General features: G+C 38.6%; 1 protein-coding gene across 3 annotated transcripts in view; it reads right to left on the bottom strand.

Moving 5' to 3' along the window:
* Positions 1 to 19,043, bottom strand: part of PolQ (DNA polymerase theta) — a 270,991-nt gene that overhangs the window by 236,744 nt on the left and 15,204 nt on the right. For all 3 annotated transcript variants that reach the window (XM_070096805.1, XM_070096803.1, XM_070096804.1), the window contains exons 3-4: positions 13,791 to 13,918; positions 6,636 to 8,498 (exon numbers count right to left, since the gene is read on the bottom strand). In XM_070096805.1, coding sequence (XP_069952906.1) covers positions 6,636 to 8,498; positions 13,791 to 13,918 — 1,991 coding nt within the window. The remainder of the gene's footprint in view (positions 1 to 6,635; positions 8,499 to 13,790; positions 13,919 to 19,043) is intronic.

Genomic DNA, 19,043 nt, shown 5'->3' with positions numbered 1-19,043 from the left:
TGTTGAGTAGACTTCAGGATGTACATGTTTATAGAGGGGCCACAGATATATCAGATCACTTTCTAGTTGTAGCTACACTGAGAGTAAAAGGTAGATGGGATACAAGGAGAATAGAAGCATCAGGGAAGAGAGAGGTGAAGGTTTATAAACTAAAAGAGGAGGCAGTTAGGGTAAGATATAAACAGCTATTGGAGGATAGATGGGCAAATGAGAGCATAGGCAATGGGGTCAAAGAGGTATGGGGTAGGTTTAAAAATGTAGTGTTAGAGTGTTCAGCAGAAGTTTGTGGTTACAGGAAAGTGGGTGCGGGAGGGAAGAGGAGCGATTGGTGGAATGATGATGTGAAGAGAGTAGTAAGGGAGAAAAAGTTAGCATATGAGAAGTTTTTACAAAGTAGAAGTGATGCAAGGAGGGAAGAGTATATGGAGAAAAAGAGAGAGGTTAAGAGAGTGGTGAAGCAATGTAAAAAGAGAGCAAATGAGAGAGTGGGTGAGATGTTATCAACAAATTTTGTTGAAAATAAGAAAAAGTTTTGGAGTGAGATTAACAAGTTAAGAAAGCCTAGAGAACAAATGGATTTGTCAGTTAAAAATAGGAGAGGAGAGTTATTAAATGGAGAGTTAGAGGTATTGGGAAGATGGAGGGAATATTTTGAGGAATTGTTAAATGTTGATGAAGATAGGGAAGCTGTGATTTCATGTATAGGGCAAGGAGGAACAACATCTTGTAGGAGTGAGGAAGAGCCAGTTGTGAGTGTGGGGGAAGTTCGTGAGGCAGTAGGTAAAATGAAAGGGGGTAAGGCAGCCGGGATTGATGGGATAAAGATAGAAATGTTAAAAGCAGGTGGGGATATAGTTTTGGAGTGGTTGGTGCAATTATTTAATAAATGTATGGAAGAGGGTAAGGTACCTAGGGATTGGCAGAGAGCATGCATAGTTCCTTTGTATAAAGGCAAAGGGGACAAAAGAGAGTGCAAAAATTATAGGGGGATAAGTCTGTTGAGTATACCTGGCAAAGTGTATGGTAGAGTTATTATTGAAAGAATTAAGAGTAAGACGGAGAATAGGATAGCAGATGAACAAGGAGGCTTTAGGAAAGGTAGGGGGTGTGTGGACCAGGTGTTTACGGTGAAACATATAAGTGAACAGTATTTAGACAAGGCTAAAGAGGTCTTTGTGGCATTTATGGACTTGGAAAAGGCGTATGACAGGGTGGATAGGGGGGCAATGTGGCAGATGCTGCAGGTGTATGGTGTAGGAGGTAGGTTACTGAAAGCAGTGAAGAGTTTTTATGAGGATAGTGAGGCTCAAGTTACAGTATGTAGGAAAGAGGGAAATTATTTCCCAGTAAAAGTAGGCCTTAGACAAGGATGTGTGATGTCACCGTGGTTGTTTAATATATTTATAGATGGGGTTGTAAGAGAAGTAAATGCGAGGGTCTTGGCAAGAGGCGTGGAGTTAAAAGATAAAGAATCACACATAAAGTGGGAGTTGTCACAGTTGCTCTTTGCTGATGACACTGTGCTCTTGGGAGATTCTGAAGAGAAGTTGCAGAGATTGGTGGATGAATTTGGTAGGGTGTGCAAAAGAAGAAAGTTGAAAGTGAATACAGGAAAGAGTAAGGTTATAAGGATAACAAAAAGATTAGGTGATGAAAGATTGGATATCAGATTGGAGGGAGAGAGTATGGAGGAGGTGAATGTAATCAGATATTTGGGAGTGGACGTGTCAGCGGATGGGTCTATGAAAGATGAGGTGAATCATAGAATTGATGAGGGGAAAAGGGTGAGTGGTGCACTTAGGAGTCTGTGGAGACAAAGAACTTTGTCCTTGGAGGCAAAGAGGAGAATGTATGAGAGTATAGTTTTACCAACACTTTTATATGGGTGTGAAGCATGGGTGATGAATGTTGCAGCGAGGAAAAGGCTGGAGGCAGTGGAGATGTCATGTCTGAGAGCAATGTGTGGTGTGAATATAATGCAGAGAATTCGTAGTTTGGAAGTTAGGAGGAGGTGCGGGATTACCAAAACTGTTGTCCAGAGGGCTGAGGAAGGGTTGCTGAGGTGGTTCGGACATGTGGAGAGAATGGAGCGAAACAGAATAACTTCAAGAGTGTATCAGTCTGTAGTGGAAGGAAGGCGGGGTAGGGGTCGGCCTAGGAAGGGTTGGAGGGAGGGGGTAAAGGAGGTTTTGTGTGCGAGGGGCTTGGACTTCCAGCAGGCATGCGTGAGCGTGTTTGATAGGAGTGAATGGAGACAAATGGTTTTTAATACTTGACGTGCTGTTGGAGTGTGAGCAGAGTAACATTTATGAAGGGGTTCAGGGAAACCGGCAGGCCGGACTTGAGTCCTGGAGATGGGAAGTACAGTGCCTGCACTCTGAAGGAGGGGTGTTAATGTTGCAGTTTAAAAACTGTAGTGTAAAGCACCCTTCTGGCAAGACAGTGATGGAGTGAATGATGGTGAAAGTTTTTCTTTTTTGGGCCACCCTGCCTTGGTGGGAATCGGCCAGTGTGATAATAAAATAAAATAAATAAATTTGTAGGGGAAGGAAGGCAGAGTAGGGGTCAGCCCCGAAAAGGTTGGAGGGAGGGGGTAAAGGTTTTGTGGGCAAGGGGCTTGAACTTCCAGCAAGCATGCATGAGCATGTTAGACAGGAGTGAATGGAGACAAATGGTTTTGGGGAGCTGATGAGCTGTTGGAGTGTGAGTAGGGTAATATTTTGTGAAGGGATTCAGGGAAACCAGTTAGCCGGACTCGAGTCCTGGAAATGGGAGGTACAACACCTGCACTTTAACCCTTTCAGGGTCCAAGGCCCAAATCTGGAGTCACGCACCAGTGTCCAAGAATTTTCAAAAAAAAAATTTGTTATTTTTTCTTATGAAATCGTAGAGAATCTTTTTGTGAAGGTAATAAAACAAAAAGTACGAAATTTGGTGGAAAATTGACGAAATTATGCTCTCGCGAATTTTGATGTGTCAGTGATATTTACGAATCGGCGATTTTGCCGACTTTGACTCCCATTTTAGGCCAATTACATTATTCCAATCAACCAAATTCTTAGCTATTTCACTAGTATTACTTCTATTCTATCGATTGAGCACAAGAAATTGCCAAGTCAACTGTTTCAACTACAAAATAAAGTGATCGGAAATTGTTAATTTGGCCAATTTAACACAAAGTTCAAAATATTCCAATTTCAAAATAGGGTCCAGAATGAACAATGTAGGCATTCCAGGCACTAAACTAACATTTCCTCTGTTCATTAGTTATGTTTTGAGGCTTTACAAATAAATTCCATTTTGATTTTTTATTCACATAATGAATTTTTATTCACACCAAAAAATAGAAGATTTACTGTTATGCAATACTGTAATAATTGTATAAATATCATCACCATATTTGTGAATGTATATTAGACCCACCAGCTGGCGTGTATTAGACGTGTGAGGTTGTTTGTTTACTCTTGAATATCGGCAAAAATTTAACATTTCTGCTACTTTGAGCTCAGTTTCAAGCCATTTCCAGTAATAAAACCAATCAAAATCATCTCTATTTCTGTAATATGTCTTCCATTCTATCAAATGAGATCAAGAAATCGCAAATACAACTATAAAAAACATACGAAAAAACACTGCAAAGTTGCTGTTTTAATCGAAAAATCATGATTTCATTTTTTTTCTCTCATTATACACAGTGTGCTGCAGGATCTGTTTTATGTGGTGCACACATACCACATAGATGTATTCTCTCATATCTAGGCCCAAATGTACCACTCACAGTTTATCAGAGTGAGCTGAGCTCATGGCGTAGATCTACGGTTTGGACCCTGAACGTAAAGCCGTAGATCTACGGGACGGACCCTGAAAGGGTTAAAGGAGGGGTTTGGGATATTGGCAGTTTGGTGGGACATCTAAACTGTCATATTTGACATGCCTCTGTGAAGGCAGTGATTATGTGTGAGTGATGGTGAAAGTGTTGAATAATAATGAAAGCTTTTTTTTTTTAGGGTTTTTCTTTCTTTTTCGGTCACCCTGCCTCGGTGAGAAATGGCTGTGTTAAAAAAAAGGCTGAAAACACTAAAGATGCATATGCTGACTGATAGCAGGAAAAGAGGAGATATAACAACATTCTTCTTGTTCTCTCAACAAACTGGTCGTATCCCACCGAGGCAGGGTGGCCCAAAAAGAAAAACAAAAGATTCTTTTTTTAACTTTAGTAATGTATACAGGAGAAGAGGTTACTAGCCTCTTGCTCCTGGTGTTTTAGTTGCCTCTTACAACACGCATGGTTCAGAGAAGGAAGAATTACATTCCACTTCCCCATGGAAATAAGAACTAGTAAGAAAATAGAAGAAAACCCAGAGGGGTGTGTATATACATGCTTGTACATGCATGTATAGTGTAACCTAAGTGTAAGAAGATGTAGCAAGATGTACCTGAAATCTTGCATGTTTATAAGACAGAAAAAAGACACCAGCAAACCTACCATCATGAAAAACAATTACAGGCTTCTGCTTTACACACACTTGGCAGGACAGCAGTACCTCCCTGGGCGGCTGCTGTCTACCAACCTACTACCTAGGAACAACTTTTTGTACCTTTAATAAGGATAACATAAGGCCAAATGCAAGTTAACAAAAAAAAGGAGCTGAAGAGAAACTGAGAAATTGTTCTTTACAAAGAGTAGTAGTAGAAGAATTGAGTAAAGTGAAAGAGGAGATGTTAAATGCTACAACCATCTGAAGTTTAATTAAAATATTAATAAATAGGTGGGAGGTGGAAGTGGGAGGTACAGTGCTTGCACGTTAAAGGAGGGATTTGGGATATCAGCTGTTTAGAGTGACATCTAAACCATGCCTCTGGCAAGGCAGTGATAGTGTGAAAGTGTTTGGTTTTCAGGTCACCCTGCCTTGATGAGAGATGGCTAGCATATTAAAAAATATTAATAATGATTCAACAGCATGAGAATAGCTCTGTTCCAGTAGTTACAAATAGGTACAATTATTACACCAATGTAACTGTGCTGTATATTGTCAGCAAAATACTGAGTTTTCTCAATATTTCAGTTAACACATTCACAGCTTTATTTTTCACTGATACTTTTAACCCTTAAACGGTCCAAATAGATTGACGTTCAAATCCGTAGTGCTCCAAAAGTAATCTATGTTTTTTTACATATTTTCAAATATAACAAAAAAAAATGTAGATAAAAGTTTTTTTACACATTTTCAAATGTAAAAAATAAAAAGATGTACATTTTTTTACATACTTTCAAATGTTGAAAAAACGTATATATATGTTTGGACTGTTTAAGGGTTAAGTCTTTGTCTGACAGCAGACATAATTCTTTGTGCCCCTAAATTAGATGTAAACTACATTTCAATGAGCTTCAAGACTAATACAGGTCTCCCTCCACATTCGCGAGAGTTAGATCAAGAACCTTGTGAATGTTGAAAATTTGCGAATGTTTGGTGCACAAATATATTGTAGGGAAATATAATAATAGCACTTACTTAGCCTAACAATACTGCTTCCTTAACCTACTGAACCATGAACAATCATAAAACGCACGAAAACATCGTAAAATATTGTACTAGTGCCAGCCCTTTGGTAAAGAAGGTGAGAAAGACTATAGAATTCAAGAAAGAACTCATAGCAGAGTACCTTCTTCAGTGATTCTATGATATGGACGATACTAAAGCAGCACTAGTCGATAAAGGCTATAGCGCCAGCCTGCGATAAAGTGTAGCAGTAACAGTGTAGCAAATAAGTTAAGCGATTAATCGATAGAAAAAGGACAGCACGAACCTTACTCCTCCAATGTTGTTGGAGGTATATAGGGCTAATGAGAACAATGCCGCCTCTGCTGGCCTTCACCAGTACGGCTTATGCTCTCATTGGCCCTTATACACCCAACAACAACAACACAACACTACTTGTTATTAATACTGTTATTACCATTATTAATATTGTTCATTATGTCATATTAGATCAATTATGATAGATAAATAAGCAGTAGAGTTGATATTAGTGTCATACTGAAGGACTATCTTGTCCTGCCTCCAAACAAACTCTGCCGCCGCCACAATTCCTAACATACATAATGACATATTTTAAATATGATTGGGCAGCTGCGCATTCACGAATGCTCGTAGTCCGTGAAAGTGGAACTCACAAATGTGGAGGGAGACTTGTATCTGTAAAATATACAAAGTATACATTCTTCTTCTTTCTTTCAACACACCGGCCGTATCCCACCAAGGCAGGGTGACCCAAAAGGAAAAACGAAAGTTTCTCCTTTTACATTTAGTAATATATACAGGAGAAGGGGTTACTAGCCCCTTGCCCCTGGCATTTTAGTTGCCTCTTACAACACGCATGGCTTACGGAGGAAGAATTCTGTTCCACTTCCCCATGGAGATAAGAGGAAATAAACAAGAACAAAAACTAGAAAGAAAATAGCAGAAAACCCAGAGGGGTGTGTATATATGTGCTTGTACATGTGTGTGTAGTGTGACCTAAGTGTAAGTAGAAGTAGCAAGACGTACCTGTAATCTTGCATATTTATGAGAAGTATACATTCATAATCTAAAATTATTTTTGATTTGCAAATATATCTAGTATGATAAACTAACCTCCAATACAGCCTCTGGCAATCCCCATGATGACAATTCCATCTTTTCTTGAGTTGAAAGAAAAATATGACTCTCATTATTTTCACTGAATGGAGACCTTAAAATGGAAGCGGCCTTGTGCATCTTGGGAGATGCTGTACCTAGCTGATGAACAGGTGTTTTATATTTTACAGCTGCAGAAGAATTAACAGGTGTTTCAGCATTTAATGTTGTATTCTCACATGAACCATGACTAGAGGAATCAGATTTAACAGTTGGATGAGCCTCATTGCACACAGTGTCCTTTTCATAGAATATATTATTGTTTTTTGATGAGAGAGAACCAACAGGTGTCTGAATGCCCATAATTACAGAGCTAAATTGTACTTGAGTTTGTTTAGAATCACTAACATCAACATGTACTTGATCTTCCAAATGTGAAACAGAAATAACAGGTGATAAACATTTTTCAGGATTAAAAAACTTAACAGGTGCTGTACAGTGCCTTGTAACAGGTGCATTAAATCCAAAAGCCATACTGGGTTTAACACAGTATGGTAAACTCTTCATATCTGGAATTGCATCCATTTCTAGTTGTAGATCACTAGAATGTTTTTTCTCCTTGCCAACTGAAATATTATCATCATCTGATAAATCTGGGTGTTTTCCTTTAGAATGAACCTTATTACAGTTTATTAATGTTTTCTCTATCTTATTTTCTTTTTCTGAACAACGATTTATTGAACAGCCATCCAAAGATTCACACGGTGCTGTGTTTTCCTTATTTCTCCCCTCCAGTTCAAGATGAGAGCCTTGCATTACTCTATTGTGGACTGACTTCACATCTTTGTCTTTTGCTAGCCTAGCATACTCTAAATGCTCACCCTGTTCTTTCAGTACTTTTGTGGCAGTTATAAAAGAGCTTTTGGCACCAGACATGCTTTTGGTTACTTCCAAGTTTCTCATAGGACCTGACGAATTTTGTACACACTGTTCATTCTTAAAATTTTCTTCACTGAAATCTATATTTATTTCCTTATAATTTAATTTTGATCGAGGGGCATCTTCTACACACGAAGAAATCTTTAATAAAGAATTTATGTGAATTTCCTTCAGTACTTCAGCATCCAGAGTTTCTTTTGCACAATTAAAATCTAAATTTGATGCAAGATCTGCATTTACACATTTGTTTCTACCTTTATTTTTACTGTGATTTGAGCCACCAACCTTACAAAAATTACTTCTCTTTGACACACACATCATATTTGTGTTATTTGTGATATTTTTAGCTTGAAGCCTTTGTGACCTCCTGACATTCTCATTGAAAAAACTAAAATTTGGTTTAGATTCAATATTGCAATTATTTATTCGTGAGTCGTGTAGGAGAGAATGTCCCAGCCCTACTTCTTTAGATATTTCATCTCCAGGAGAAGTAATTTCATCAGGAAAGTCACTATCATTCAAACCCATGGCATCTTCAAGAGTAATCATCCCAATTGATGTGGGTACAATATTTACTGTCAGCCCTTTTTTGTTCTTACTTTGCTCTTCATCATTCTTACTTTCAGCAAATTCTTTTGATACTGCCCTAGAATTTAGTTTTTTAACATTACTGGAATAAGAGCTCTTTAATCTTGGTGATCGCCTGAGATCTTGGAATTTGGTTCCCCGGAAAAACTCAGTAGGATTGCTACAAGAACTCTCTTTGGCTGCTGTCCTGGAAGGTGTCTTGACATTATGAAGCAGATTTGACTTTGTCTGAAGAGAAGGTACCTCTTTGTGTGATGTTGTTGCAGAGTCTGTATCAGCATACTGAGCCTCAGTTTCTCTAACATTATCCAAGATGTCAAGGTTGCAGAAAGAATCTCCAAAAGCATATTCATTCTGTAAATAATCACAAAATTAAGATCAAATTACTGACCATGCTTACTATGTGAATATTCAACAGCTATATAAAATAAAAAATTACAATATATACAGTACTCATAATATATAACAATGGTTATAAATGACCATAATTTTTAAAGGGGTGGACCGGTAAGCCAGCGGAAGGCCTCGGTCAGATGACCAAAAGCTCCAAAGGCGGGTCATCATCTGACTAAGACCCGCGTCAGGAAACATTTGTCCTGTTTCCTGACGAACCTTACCTAACCTAACCTAACAGTACTCATAGCCAGGAACCACAGATAATTTACCATGAAATAGGGTATACATATATTAAATTCTGGTAAAAATAAAAAGTATTTTCTTTATTATTATTTGTGGGGAAGTGCTAAACCCGAAGAATTTATATAATGCCTGGGAATCAGGTTTGATTCAATCAAGTGCAGCTCCAATTCCTTGGCTCAAGAGCCTTTTCATATCCCAACACCCCCTCCCCCTAAAGGAGGTGGGGTGTTGTGATTTTGTTAGTAGCTTGATAGATAAAAAAGTAAACAAAACTGTACTTTTTTCAAAGACACACTAGTGGAATAACTTAAAGTGAAAAATTGCAACATCTTGAATTCAAAGTTAAGTTAAAGAAAGAAGTGTGTGCTTAAATACTGCAGTCAAATCATTTACCCTATCACAGAATAAATTTTAACTTCCAATCAATTCCATGCATTGAACCATACACATAACTTCATAACTATGTAGACCTAGTAGGCTAACCTTAGTCTAAGTTTGCACAAAATGCTGTGCATAACAGGGACTTCAATTTATTGTAACTTGAAACTTGAGTATTCAATATCAGAAAGACTTGCAAGTACAGTGGAACCCCAGTTTTCGTCTGATCCAGTTATTGTACAATTCAGTTTTCAACCACTTTTTCGGCGAAATTTTTCCCATTTTCGTACATCCGCTCAGAAATCGTCCATACCAGATGCATCCACCTATCCGCGTGATGCGGCCGCTCATATGTTCGTGACTCAGTCTGTCTTTCTTACTAGTTCAGCGTAACAAATTGTTGGGGGAGTTTAGTTTCATCACAGTGAAGTTCTTGCCCCCTAATACCAATCCTGTCATCCAGCCCATGGACCAGCAGGTCATTTCAAACTTCAAAAACCTCTACACCAAAGCAATGTTTCAAAGGTGCTTTGAAGTGACCTTGGACACTGAATTGACCCTAAGAGAGTTCTGGAGGAATCACTTCAGTATCCTCAACTGCATAAGCCTTATAGATAAGGCTTTTGGCAGGGAGTGACTTTCAGGACGATTAACTCTTCTTGGAGAAAATTGTGGCCAGAATGTGTCCTCCAGTAGGATTTTGAAGGGATTGAGGCTGACCCTGAGGACCCTATGCCAGTTGTGGAATCTATTGTGTCTTTGGGGAAGTCCATGGGGTTGGAGGTGAGTGGCCAGGATGTGGAAGAGTTGGTGTTGGTGTGAGTGACTGTGTTACAGTCACTCACAGAGGAACTCGGCACAAGTGACCACAAATCAATTACCTTTAGCATTGAATGGAAGTATGTTAGTAGGAACAACTCAGTAACGGTCCCAGATTTTCGCTTAGCAGATTACAATGGGCTTAGAGAACACTTATCATCTGTTCACTGGGGTAACGAAGAGAACTATCAATATGACAGCTTTCGAAACACTATACATGCTGCCCAAAGAACATTTATCCCATATAAAGAAATTAGATCAAATAGAAATGACCCATGTATAGTCCCTTTATATAAAGGGAAAGGGGACAAAAGAGATTGTAAAAATTATAGAGGAATAAGTTTACTGAGTATACCAGGAAAAGTATACGGTAGGGTTATAATTGAAAGAATTAGAGGTAAGACAGAATGTAGAATTGCGGATGAGCAAGGAGGCTTCAGAGTGGGTAGGGGATGTGTAGATCAAGTGTTTACATTGAAGCATATATGTGAACAGTATTTAGATAAAGGTAGGGAAGTTTTTATTGCATTTATGGATTTAGAAAAGGCATATGATAGAGTGGATAGAGGAGCAATGTGGCAGATGTTGCAAGTTTATGGAATAGGTGGTAAGTTACTAAATGCTGTAAAGAGCTTTTATGAGGATAGTGAGGCTCAGGTTAGGGTGTGTAGAAGAGAGGGAGAATACTTCCCGGTAAAAGTAGGTCTTAGACAGGGATGTGTAATGTCACCATGGTTGTTTAATATATTTATAGATGGGGTTGTAAAAGAAGTAAATGCTAGGGTGTTCGGGAGAGGGGTGGGATTAAATTATGGGGAATCAAATTCAAAATGGGAATTGACACAGTTACTTTTTGCTGATGATACTGTGCTTATGGGAGATTCTAAAGAAAAATTGCAAAGGTTAGTGGATGAGTTTGAGAATGTGTGTAAAGGTAGAAAGTGGAAAGTGAACACAGAAAAGAGTAAGGTGATGAGGGTATCAAATGATTTAGATAAAGAAAAATTGGATATCAAATTGGGGAGGAGGAGTATGGAAGAAGTGAATGTTTTCAGATACTTGGGAGTTGACGTGTCGGCGGATGGATTTATGAAGGATGAGGTTAATCATAGAATTGATGAGGGAAAAAAGGTGAGTGGTGCGTTGACGTATATGTGGAGTCAAAAAACGTTATCTATGGAGGCAAAGAAGGGAATGTATGAAAGTATAGTAGTACCAACACTCTTATATGGATGTGAAGCTTGGGTGGTAAATGCAGCAGCGAGGAGACGGTTGGAGGCAGTGGAGATGTCCTAAGGGCAATGTGTGGTGTAAATATTATGCAGAAAATTCGGAGTGTGGAAATTAGGAGAAGGTGTGGAGTTAATAAAAGCATTAGTCAGAGGGCAGAAGAGGGGTTGTTGAGGTGGTTTGGTCATTTAGAGAGAATGGATCAAAGTAGAATGACATGGAAAGCATATAAATCTATAGGGGAAGGAAAGAGGGGTAGGGGTCGTCCTCGAAAGGGTTGGAAAGAGGGGGTAAAGGAGGTTTTGTGGGCGAGGGGCTTGGACTTCCAGCAAGCGTGCATGAGCGTGTTAGATAGGAGTGAATGGAGACGAATGATACTTGGGACCTGACGATCTGTTGGAGTGTGAGCAGGGTAATATTTAGTGAAGGGATTCAGGGAAACCGGTTATTTTCATATAGTCAGACTTGAGTCCTGGAAATGGGAAGTACAATGCCTGCACTTTAAAGGAGGGGTTTGGGATATTGGCAGTTTGGAGGGATATGTTGTGTATCTTTATACGTATATGCTTCTAAACTGTTGTATTCTGAGCACCTCTGCAAAAGCAGTGATAATGTGTGAGTGTGGTGAAAGTGTTGAATGATGATGAAAGTATTTTCTTTTTGGGGATTTTCTTTCTTTTTTGGATCACCCTGCCTCGGTGGGAGACGACCGACTTGTTGAAAAAAAAAAAAAAAAAAAAATGACCCAAAATGGGTGAATAATAGGCTCAAATATCTTTTAGGGCAGAAGAAAGGAATTTATAGGCACATCGAAAGAGGTGAGGGTCATCTTATGAATCAATATATATTGTACATGTATTGACATTAAGAGGGACATTAAAAAGGAATAAGAAAAGCTAAACGGGACTACAAAATTAAAGTTGCTAGGGATTCGAAAACAAATCCGAAAGGTTTATTCACAGATTTATAGAACAAAAGTTAGAGATAATATTGTGAGATAAGATGATTTTTTAGCAAAGTCCTAAATTTATAAGTTGTCAGGGGATCCTTGACCTGTTACGGTAGCGAGTTCCAGATCTACAGGCCCTTTATGTGCATAGCGTTCTTGTATAGTGAGAGATTGATTTGAGGGATGTTAAAAAGTGCCTTATGCCTTGTATTGTGACTGTGCATTCTGTTGTAACTCTCAAAGAGTAGTTTCAGGGGAGGGTTTATAGTGGAGTTTAATGTTCTGTATACGTAATAGGCACAATAATATAAGTGTATGTCTTGTATATTAAGCAAGTTGAGTCTTTTGAAAAGTGGCGGGGTGTGCTGTCTAGTACAGGAGCTGGTTATCACCCGCACAATTTTTCTTTATCTAAATCACTTGATACCCTCATCACCTTACTCCTATCTATGTTCACTTTCAACTTTCTACCTTTACACACCCTCCAAAACTCGTCCACTAACCCTTGCAACTTTTCTTTAGAATCTCCCATAAGCACAGTATCATCAGCAAAAAGTAACTGTGTCAACTCCCATTTTGTATTTGATTCCCCATAATTTAATCCCACCCCTCTCCCCAACACCCTAGCATTTACTTCTTTTACAACCCCATCTATACATATGGTGACATTACACATCCCTGTCTAAGACCTACTTTTACCAGGAAGTAATCTCCCTCTTCTACACACCCTAACCTGAGCCTACTATCCTCATAAAAACTCTTTACAGCATTTAGTAACTTACTACCTATTCCATATACTTGCACCATCTGCCACATTGCTCCCCTATCCACTCTATCATATGCCTTTTCTAAATCTATAAATGCAATGAAAACTTCCATACCTTTATCTAAATACTGTTCACATATATGCTTCAATATAAACACTTGATCGATACATCCCCTACCCACTCTAAAGCCTCCTTGCTCATCTGCAATCCTACTCTCTGTCTTACCTCTAATTCTTTCAATAGTAACCCTACCATACACGTTTCCTGGTATACACTCAGCAAACTTATTCTCCTATAATTTTTACAATCTCTCTCCCCCACTCACATCCTGCTCTTCTTCATTCCTAAAAGATGTTATACCTCCCTGGCTAGAGCATGAAATTACCGCCTTCCTTTCTTCATTGACATTTAAAAATTCCTCAAAATATTCTCGCCATCTACGCAATACCTCCAACTCCCTATCTACTAACTCCCCTACTCTGTTTTTAGCTGACAAATCCATTCATTCCCTAGGCTTTCTTAACTTATTTATCTCACTCCAAAATTTTTTCTTATTCTTATTTTCAGCAAAATTTCTTGACAGTGCCTCTCCCACTCTATCATCTGCTCTCCTTTTTGCACTTTCTCACCACTCTCTTCACCTTTCTTTTACTCCCCATATACTCTGCTCTTCTTACAACACTTCTACTTTGTAAAAACCTCTCATAAGCTACCCTTTTTTCTTTTATCATACCCTTTACTTCATCATTCCACCAATCACTCCTCTTTCCTCCTGCACCCAGTTAACATTCTTTCTTGCTGTGGAAAAAAAAAAGTCACTTACAACAGCATACAATTAGCAGGCTGCTCTGCTGTAGCACTTACATCATGACCAACCTGTTCAGTCTCATCAAGTACAGGCTGCAAAGGAGGTGAACGGTCTCCCTTATGAACATCACTTGAGTGGACAGAAATTGCAAATCTTCCCAAGAATTTTTGACGTGGTCTGCAACCTAGAGCAAAGTAAAGACAAAAATCAGCTCATAATTTCTTCTTTAAAACACATGAATCAAGTACTATACAAAATTAACAAAAAGAAAGCAGTAATTATCACTAAACATTTATGTAACAGAAAATTCTTTATTTTCTCATCCAATGTAAATTGAAGATTCATTAATTTTCATTATTATAAAAAAATCAAACACAATAAACCCTCTTGCAAGTGACTCAGCACAATCTGGTTGTAACACAATCCAAAAACCAGCAATACAAAATTTTTGATAGTACAGAATATGAAAATCTTGATATTATGCACTGTAAAACATGACAGAATTAGTTAACGTGTTAAATTTTGATACAATATTGCTTACATTAAGTTTCCATAACATCAAGTTATGAGAAAAATTTGGATACTACATGCCATGGAATTTTTCCCCTCTAACCCAAGTTGAGCAGTTAGGCCTAAGGCTGGAGAATGATTGTGGAGGTATAACTTGTCCCCTTTCCCACTAATCCTTACACCCCCTACAGTTGCTATCAGGAAGCATCACCTAACTCACTCTATGTTTGATGTGAAGCTGATTCTGGAGCAAGCAATGATGCCTTATTGTCGGCTTTATAAAGAACTGTGATGTGGGGTAAAACAACTCAGATATTACAGAATACATAAGCAGTCCAATACAACCATCAACTACTGACAACTCAGTACTGTATCCACAGGCCCACATCAACTCTTTCTGCACACTCTTCCAATTCATGAGTAAGCCACTGCCAGAATATAAAGCATGTTATAGTGTAGAAATTTATACCTAGTACAACAGTAAAAAAAAAATTGTTTGGCAAATTTGGAGCTGACTGTAATGAAGCCCTATTTTTCCCATGTGTTCTTCACTTCACATTGTGTGGGAGTCTGTGAAGAATAAGTAGGTGAAGTAGCAAGAATTTATTGACACTAACAATCACATATCTACAGTATACAGAGTCAGGCTCAACTGGCTGTTCAGGCATTACTGGGCACTCAGCCACACCACCATACCACTACATGCCTCCTTTAAGTAGACAGGATCAACAACAGCATACTTTTATCAAGTAAACTTGAGGAAAACAAAATACAGTGGTACCTTGAGTTACGAGCAGTTCTCAACTTTAACAATTATGTAAGTGTATTTTTGTAAGTGCTTTTGTAAGTGTATTTTTGGGGGTCTGAAATGGATTAATCTAATTTTCATTATTCTTTATGGGAACAAATTCGTTCGGTATTGGCACTTGAACAGCCTTCTGGAATGAATTAAGCTCATAACTCAAGGTACCACTGTACATAATAGCTGACAATTTGGATATATGTAGTCTTCGAACAGGGTTAGCCTTCTTTTCTTCCACAGTCTTACCCTGGTATGGGTAGTGATTACCGGGCTGTCATCTGTCAGCTGCGGTGACTCGTCCACACCTGTGATCCCATCTGAGAGCTGACAGTGGATGTAGTGGGCCTAGGAGCATGCACAATGATTCCTAAGTGACAGCAAGCTACTCTCATCAAGCTTTATTATACAATGCTGGAACTTTTTGGCCTCAATTACCACACCTGACCTCTTCTACAACTTAGTTGTGGTGTCTTGTAACCTTATGTAACTCCCCACCTGGAGAGTATGTACATGCTGGGTACCTTGATCATATTTCTCTTTGACCTGTGGTACTGCCTAGCTGTGAGTACAGTCACATAGCTGTCTCCAAGAACCAACAACTTGAATGACTTATCAATGTCTTACAGAGGCTTGCTGAGGTATGACAGTGTGGAAAAGGACACTTGTGTACAGTTCTTTATATTTATTGAAGGAAATGTTTTACCCTGAGTGGCTTCATTAGTCCTAATACACAGAGAGTAACCTCCAATAAGGTGTTATATAGTGGTCACCTGCACTGTCCATTATGTCCACCATGTTACAGTAGCGTACGCTGTATTAGTACTGATGAAGCCACTCAAGGAAAAAATTTTCCTTTAATAAATATCTAGAACTATGCATAAGTGTCCTTTCTCAAAGTTTGTCAGTACTGTATTACTATATCATTTTCAACCTAAAGTAGTACTGAAGAGCCTTAAAGGAAAGATACCCATAAAGATGATAATCAGATCAATCAGATCTATATATTAATCTCTCAGCTGCACTACTTAAAACTGCTGCTGAAAAGTGTAAGAACTCTGAAGCTCCCTGTGACCTTTGCTATGGTTTCTTCATTGTTCACTGTTGTCTGAAACTTTCATCAATTAATTCTCACTCATTGTTGAAGTACAATACTTAAATATTTGGATAGCTGGGTCTAAAGATACTCAGTGAGAGCATGAAGATATTTTGAAAGCCAACCTGTTTATATGATGGAAAGAAACTAAAGAAAGAAGCCTTTTCCTTATTTTCTCTTCCAGAAGAATGTAAGCTACATTTCTGGAATGTATATATTTAGTATGCAGTGTATATACTACACTATCAGGAAGATCAGGTAACAACTTGGCATTCCAGTGAAATACAAGGCCATGGAATTGTAAGATAAGTTTTCTTAAGAGTTTACTTACAATACTAAAGTATAAGGTATTCTTACTCTCTAATACTGCATTTAGCTCACAAATGAAGGACCTGTGTTCAGTCCTGGGCAATGCAAGACATATGTCCCATAGCATGATTGCTAGCTCACTCAGCTCACACACTGAGGTCTGGGGATCGATCCTCAGTACGATTGGAAGCAATAGGGTGTGCTTCCTTAAGTTAAGATACCTCCTGTCCAGTCTTCACCCATCAGTAAAAAGGGGACCTGGGTGTTAGTTGACTGGTGTGGGCTGCATCCTGGGACAAAACTGACCTAATTTGCCCAAAATGCTCTGCACAGCAAGGGGCTTTTTATATACGTAGTAGTATGTCACTGATGTCAGCTAAGCCTGTATACCTTGTACACGTACTTGTAGAAATAAAGATATTATTATTACTATTATTATTATTATTATGGGTGAATCTCCATACACCTGCTGCCCCTGTTCACCTAGAATAAATACGTATATGCTCCACCTGGGTGCTCGTTAACATTAGCTAACAATCTGGGTATATGGTTGCAATCTATGAAAAGATCTAAGGACCCTAATGGAAATAAGCCACAATGCTTGGTTTTCTTGGGTTATCACCCCAACAGATTAATAATCCGAATAAAGTCTTCTTCAGTTAAGTCGTATAAGCCCCCTTCTGCTTGTTTTGTGTCCAATATTAACACTTTGATTCTAAGAAGAAATTAAAATTGAATCCAATTAAAATAAATGCTGTAATGTATAGGTAAAATAAGTACAGTGGACCCTTGGCTATCGGCCGTTCTGCTTATCAGCCAATTCGGTTATCGGCCGCTTTCAGCTTCTGGTTATCGGCTGATATTTCGCTTATCAACCATATGGGATGCGTCACCGCCCAGCCACCAGCTGCTCGCGTCAGTCTTGCAGTGTCTCTGGGCAAGTGAGGAAGCTTCTGCTTATTCATTCAAACATTTCCATTGTTTTTGGTGGTTATTCAGTAAGTGCAACTGCGAAATAAGTAACCATGGCCCTAAAGAAAGTTCCTAGTAAAGTTCCATTGGTAAAGAAAGTGAGAAACACAATGGGATTTAAGAAGGAAGTGCAATAGAAAAATATGAGAGTGGCGTTTGAGTGCTTGAGCTTGCCAGGATGTATGGGAAAAACAGATCAACAATCACTTCCATCCCGCCAAAGTAAGAACAAATCAAGAAAGCTGATGTGGCAAAAGGAGTAAATGTGATAACGAAACAAAGGTCAGCAATAATGGAAGATATGGAGAAGTTATTGTAAATGGATCACAGAAAAACAACTAGCAGAAGACAGTGTTGTGGAGTCGATTATTTGTGAGAAAGCAAGGCAGTTGCATGCGGATCTTGTAAAGAAAATGCCTTGAAGAAGTGCTGCAGTTAGTGAATTTAGGGCCAGCAAAGGCTGGTTTGAGAGATTTAACCCTTTCAGGGTCGAGAGGCCCTCTCCTAAACTCATTCTCTGGGTCGAAAATTTTTTAGGAATAAAAAAAAATCTTTTTCTTGTGAAATGATAGAGAATCTTTTCCCGATCATAATGACACCAAAATTATGAAATTTGATGGAAAACTTATGGAATTATGCTCTCGCGAAGTTAGCAGTCTCAACAATGTTTACGCATCGGCGATTTCGCCCACTTTGAGCCCTATTTTCGGCCAATTTCAGTGAACTAGTCGACTAAAATCATATCCATTTCGCTAGAACTTCATTTTTTCTATCGAATGAGTACAAGAAACCATCCATTTACTGATTTCAACTATCCAATAAAGTGGTCAGAAATTGGCAATTTTGCCAATTTCACACAATTTTAGAAGATGCCAATTTCCAAATAGGGTCCAGAATAAGCAAGACGAACATTCCTGGCACTAAAATAACACTTTCTCTGTTCATTAGTCACGTCCCCAGGACCCTCTTACATCTCTTTTGCTTTCCACTTTGAATTTTCAGTCTCACAAAAATCAGAAGATTTACTGTTATGTAGACAACTGCATTTGTGTAGAAATGGTATAAATAATATCAGCACACTTGTGAAAGAATATTAGACTCACCAGTTGACGTGTATTGGACGCTTGGCATGATTTGTTTACTTTTGAACTTTGATAAAAATCGAACATTTCTGCTACTTTGAGCTCAATTTCAAGGTACTTTTCATTATGAAACCAATCAAAATTATCTCAATTTCTGTAATATGTCTTCCATTCTACAAAATGAGACCAGGAAAACTAGAATACAACCATAAATAGTATACGAAAATACACTGCAAAGTTGCTGTTTCAAACCAAAAACATGGTCGGAGTTTTTTTTTTCTCATTATGCACTGTGTGCTGCAGGATTTTTTTTTATACTGTGCACACTGACCACATAGACCCATTCTTTCATATGTAGACCTACCAGCTTTCTCTCACTAGATTTAAAGGCGCTAGAATTTAGGCGTTCTAGTACGTCAATAACCCTGGTGTGTAAGCCGTACTAGTACATCGGAAACCCTGAAAGGGTTAAGAAGTGTAGTGGCATACACAGTGTGGCAAGGCATGGCGTGGCTGCAAGTTCTGACAAATGTGCGGCTGA

Source organism: Cherax quadricarinatus, chromosome 55, assembly GCF_038502225.1.
Source record: "Cherax quadricarinatus isolate ZL_2023a chromosome 55, ASM3850222v1, whole genome shotgun sequence".
Classification (NCBI taxonomy): Eukaryota; Metazoa; Arthropoda; class Malacostraca; order Decapoda; family Parastacidae; genus Cherax; species Cherax quadricarinatus.
The sequence above is the reverse complement of the archived record's forward strand: the minus strand, read 5'-3'. Positions and strand labels throughout refer to the sequence as shown.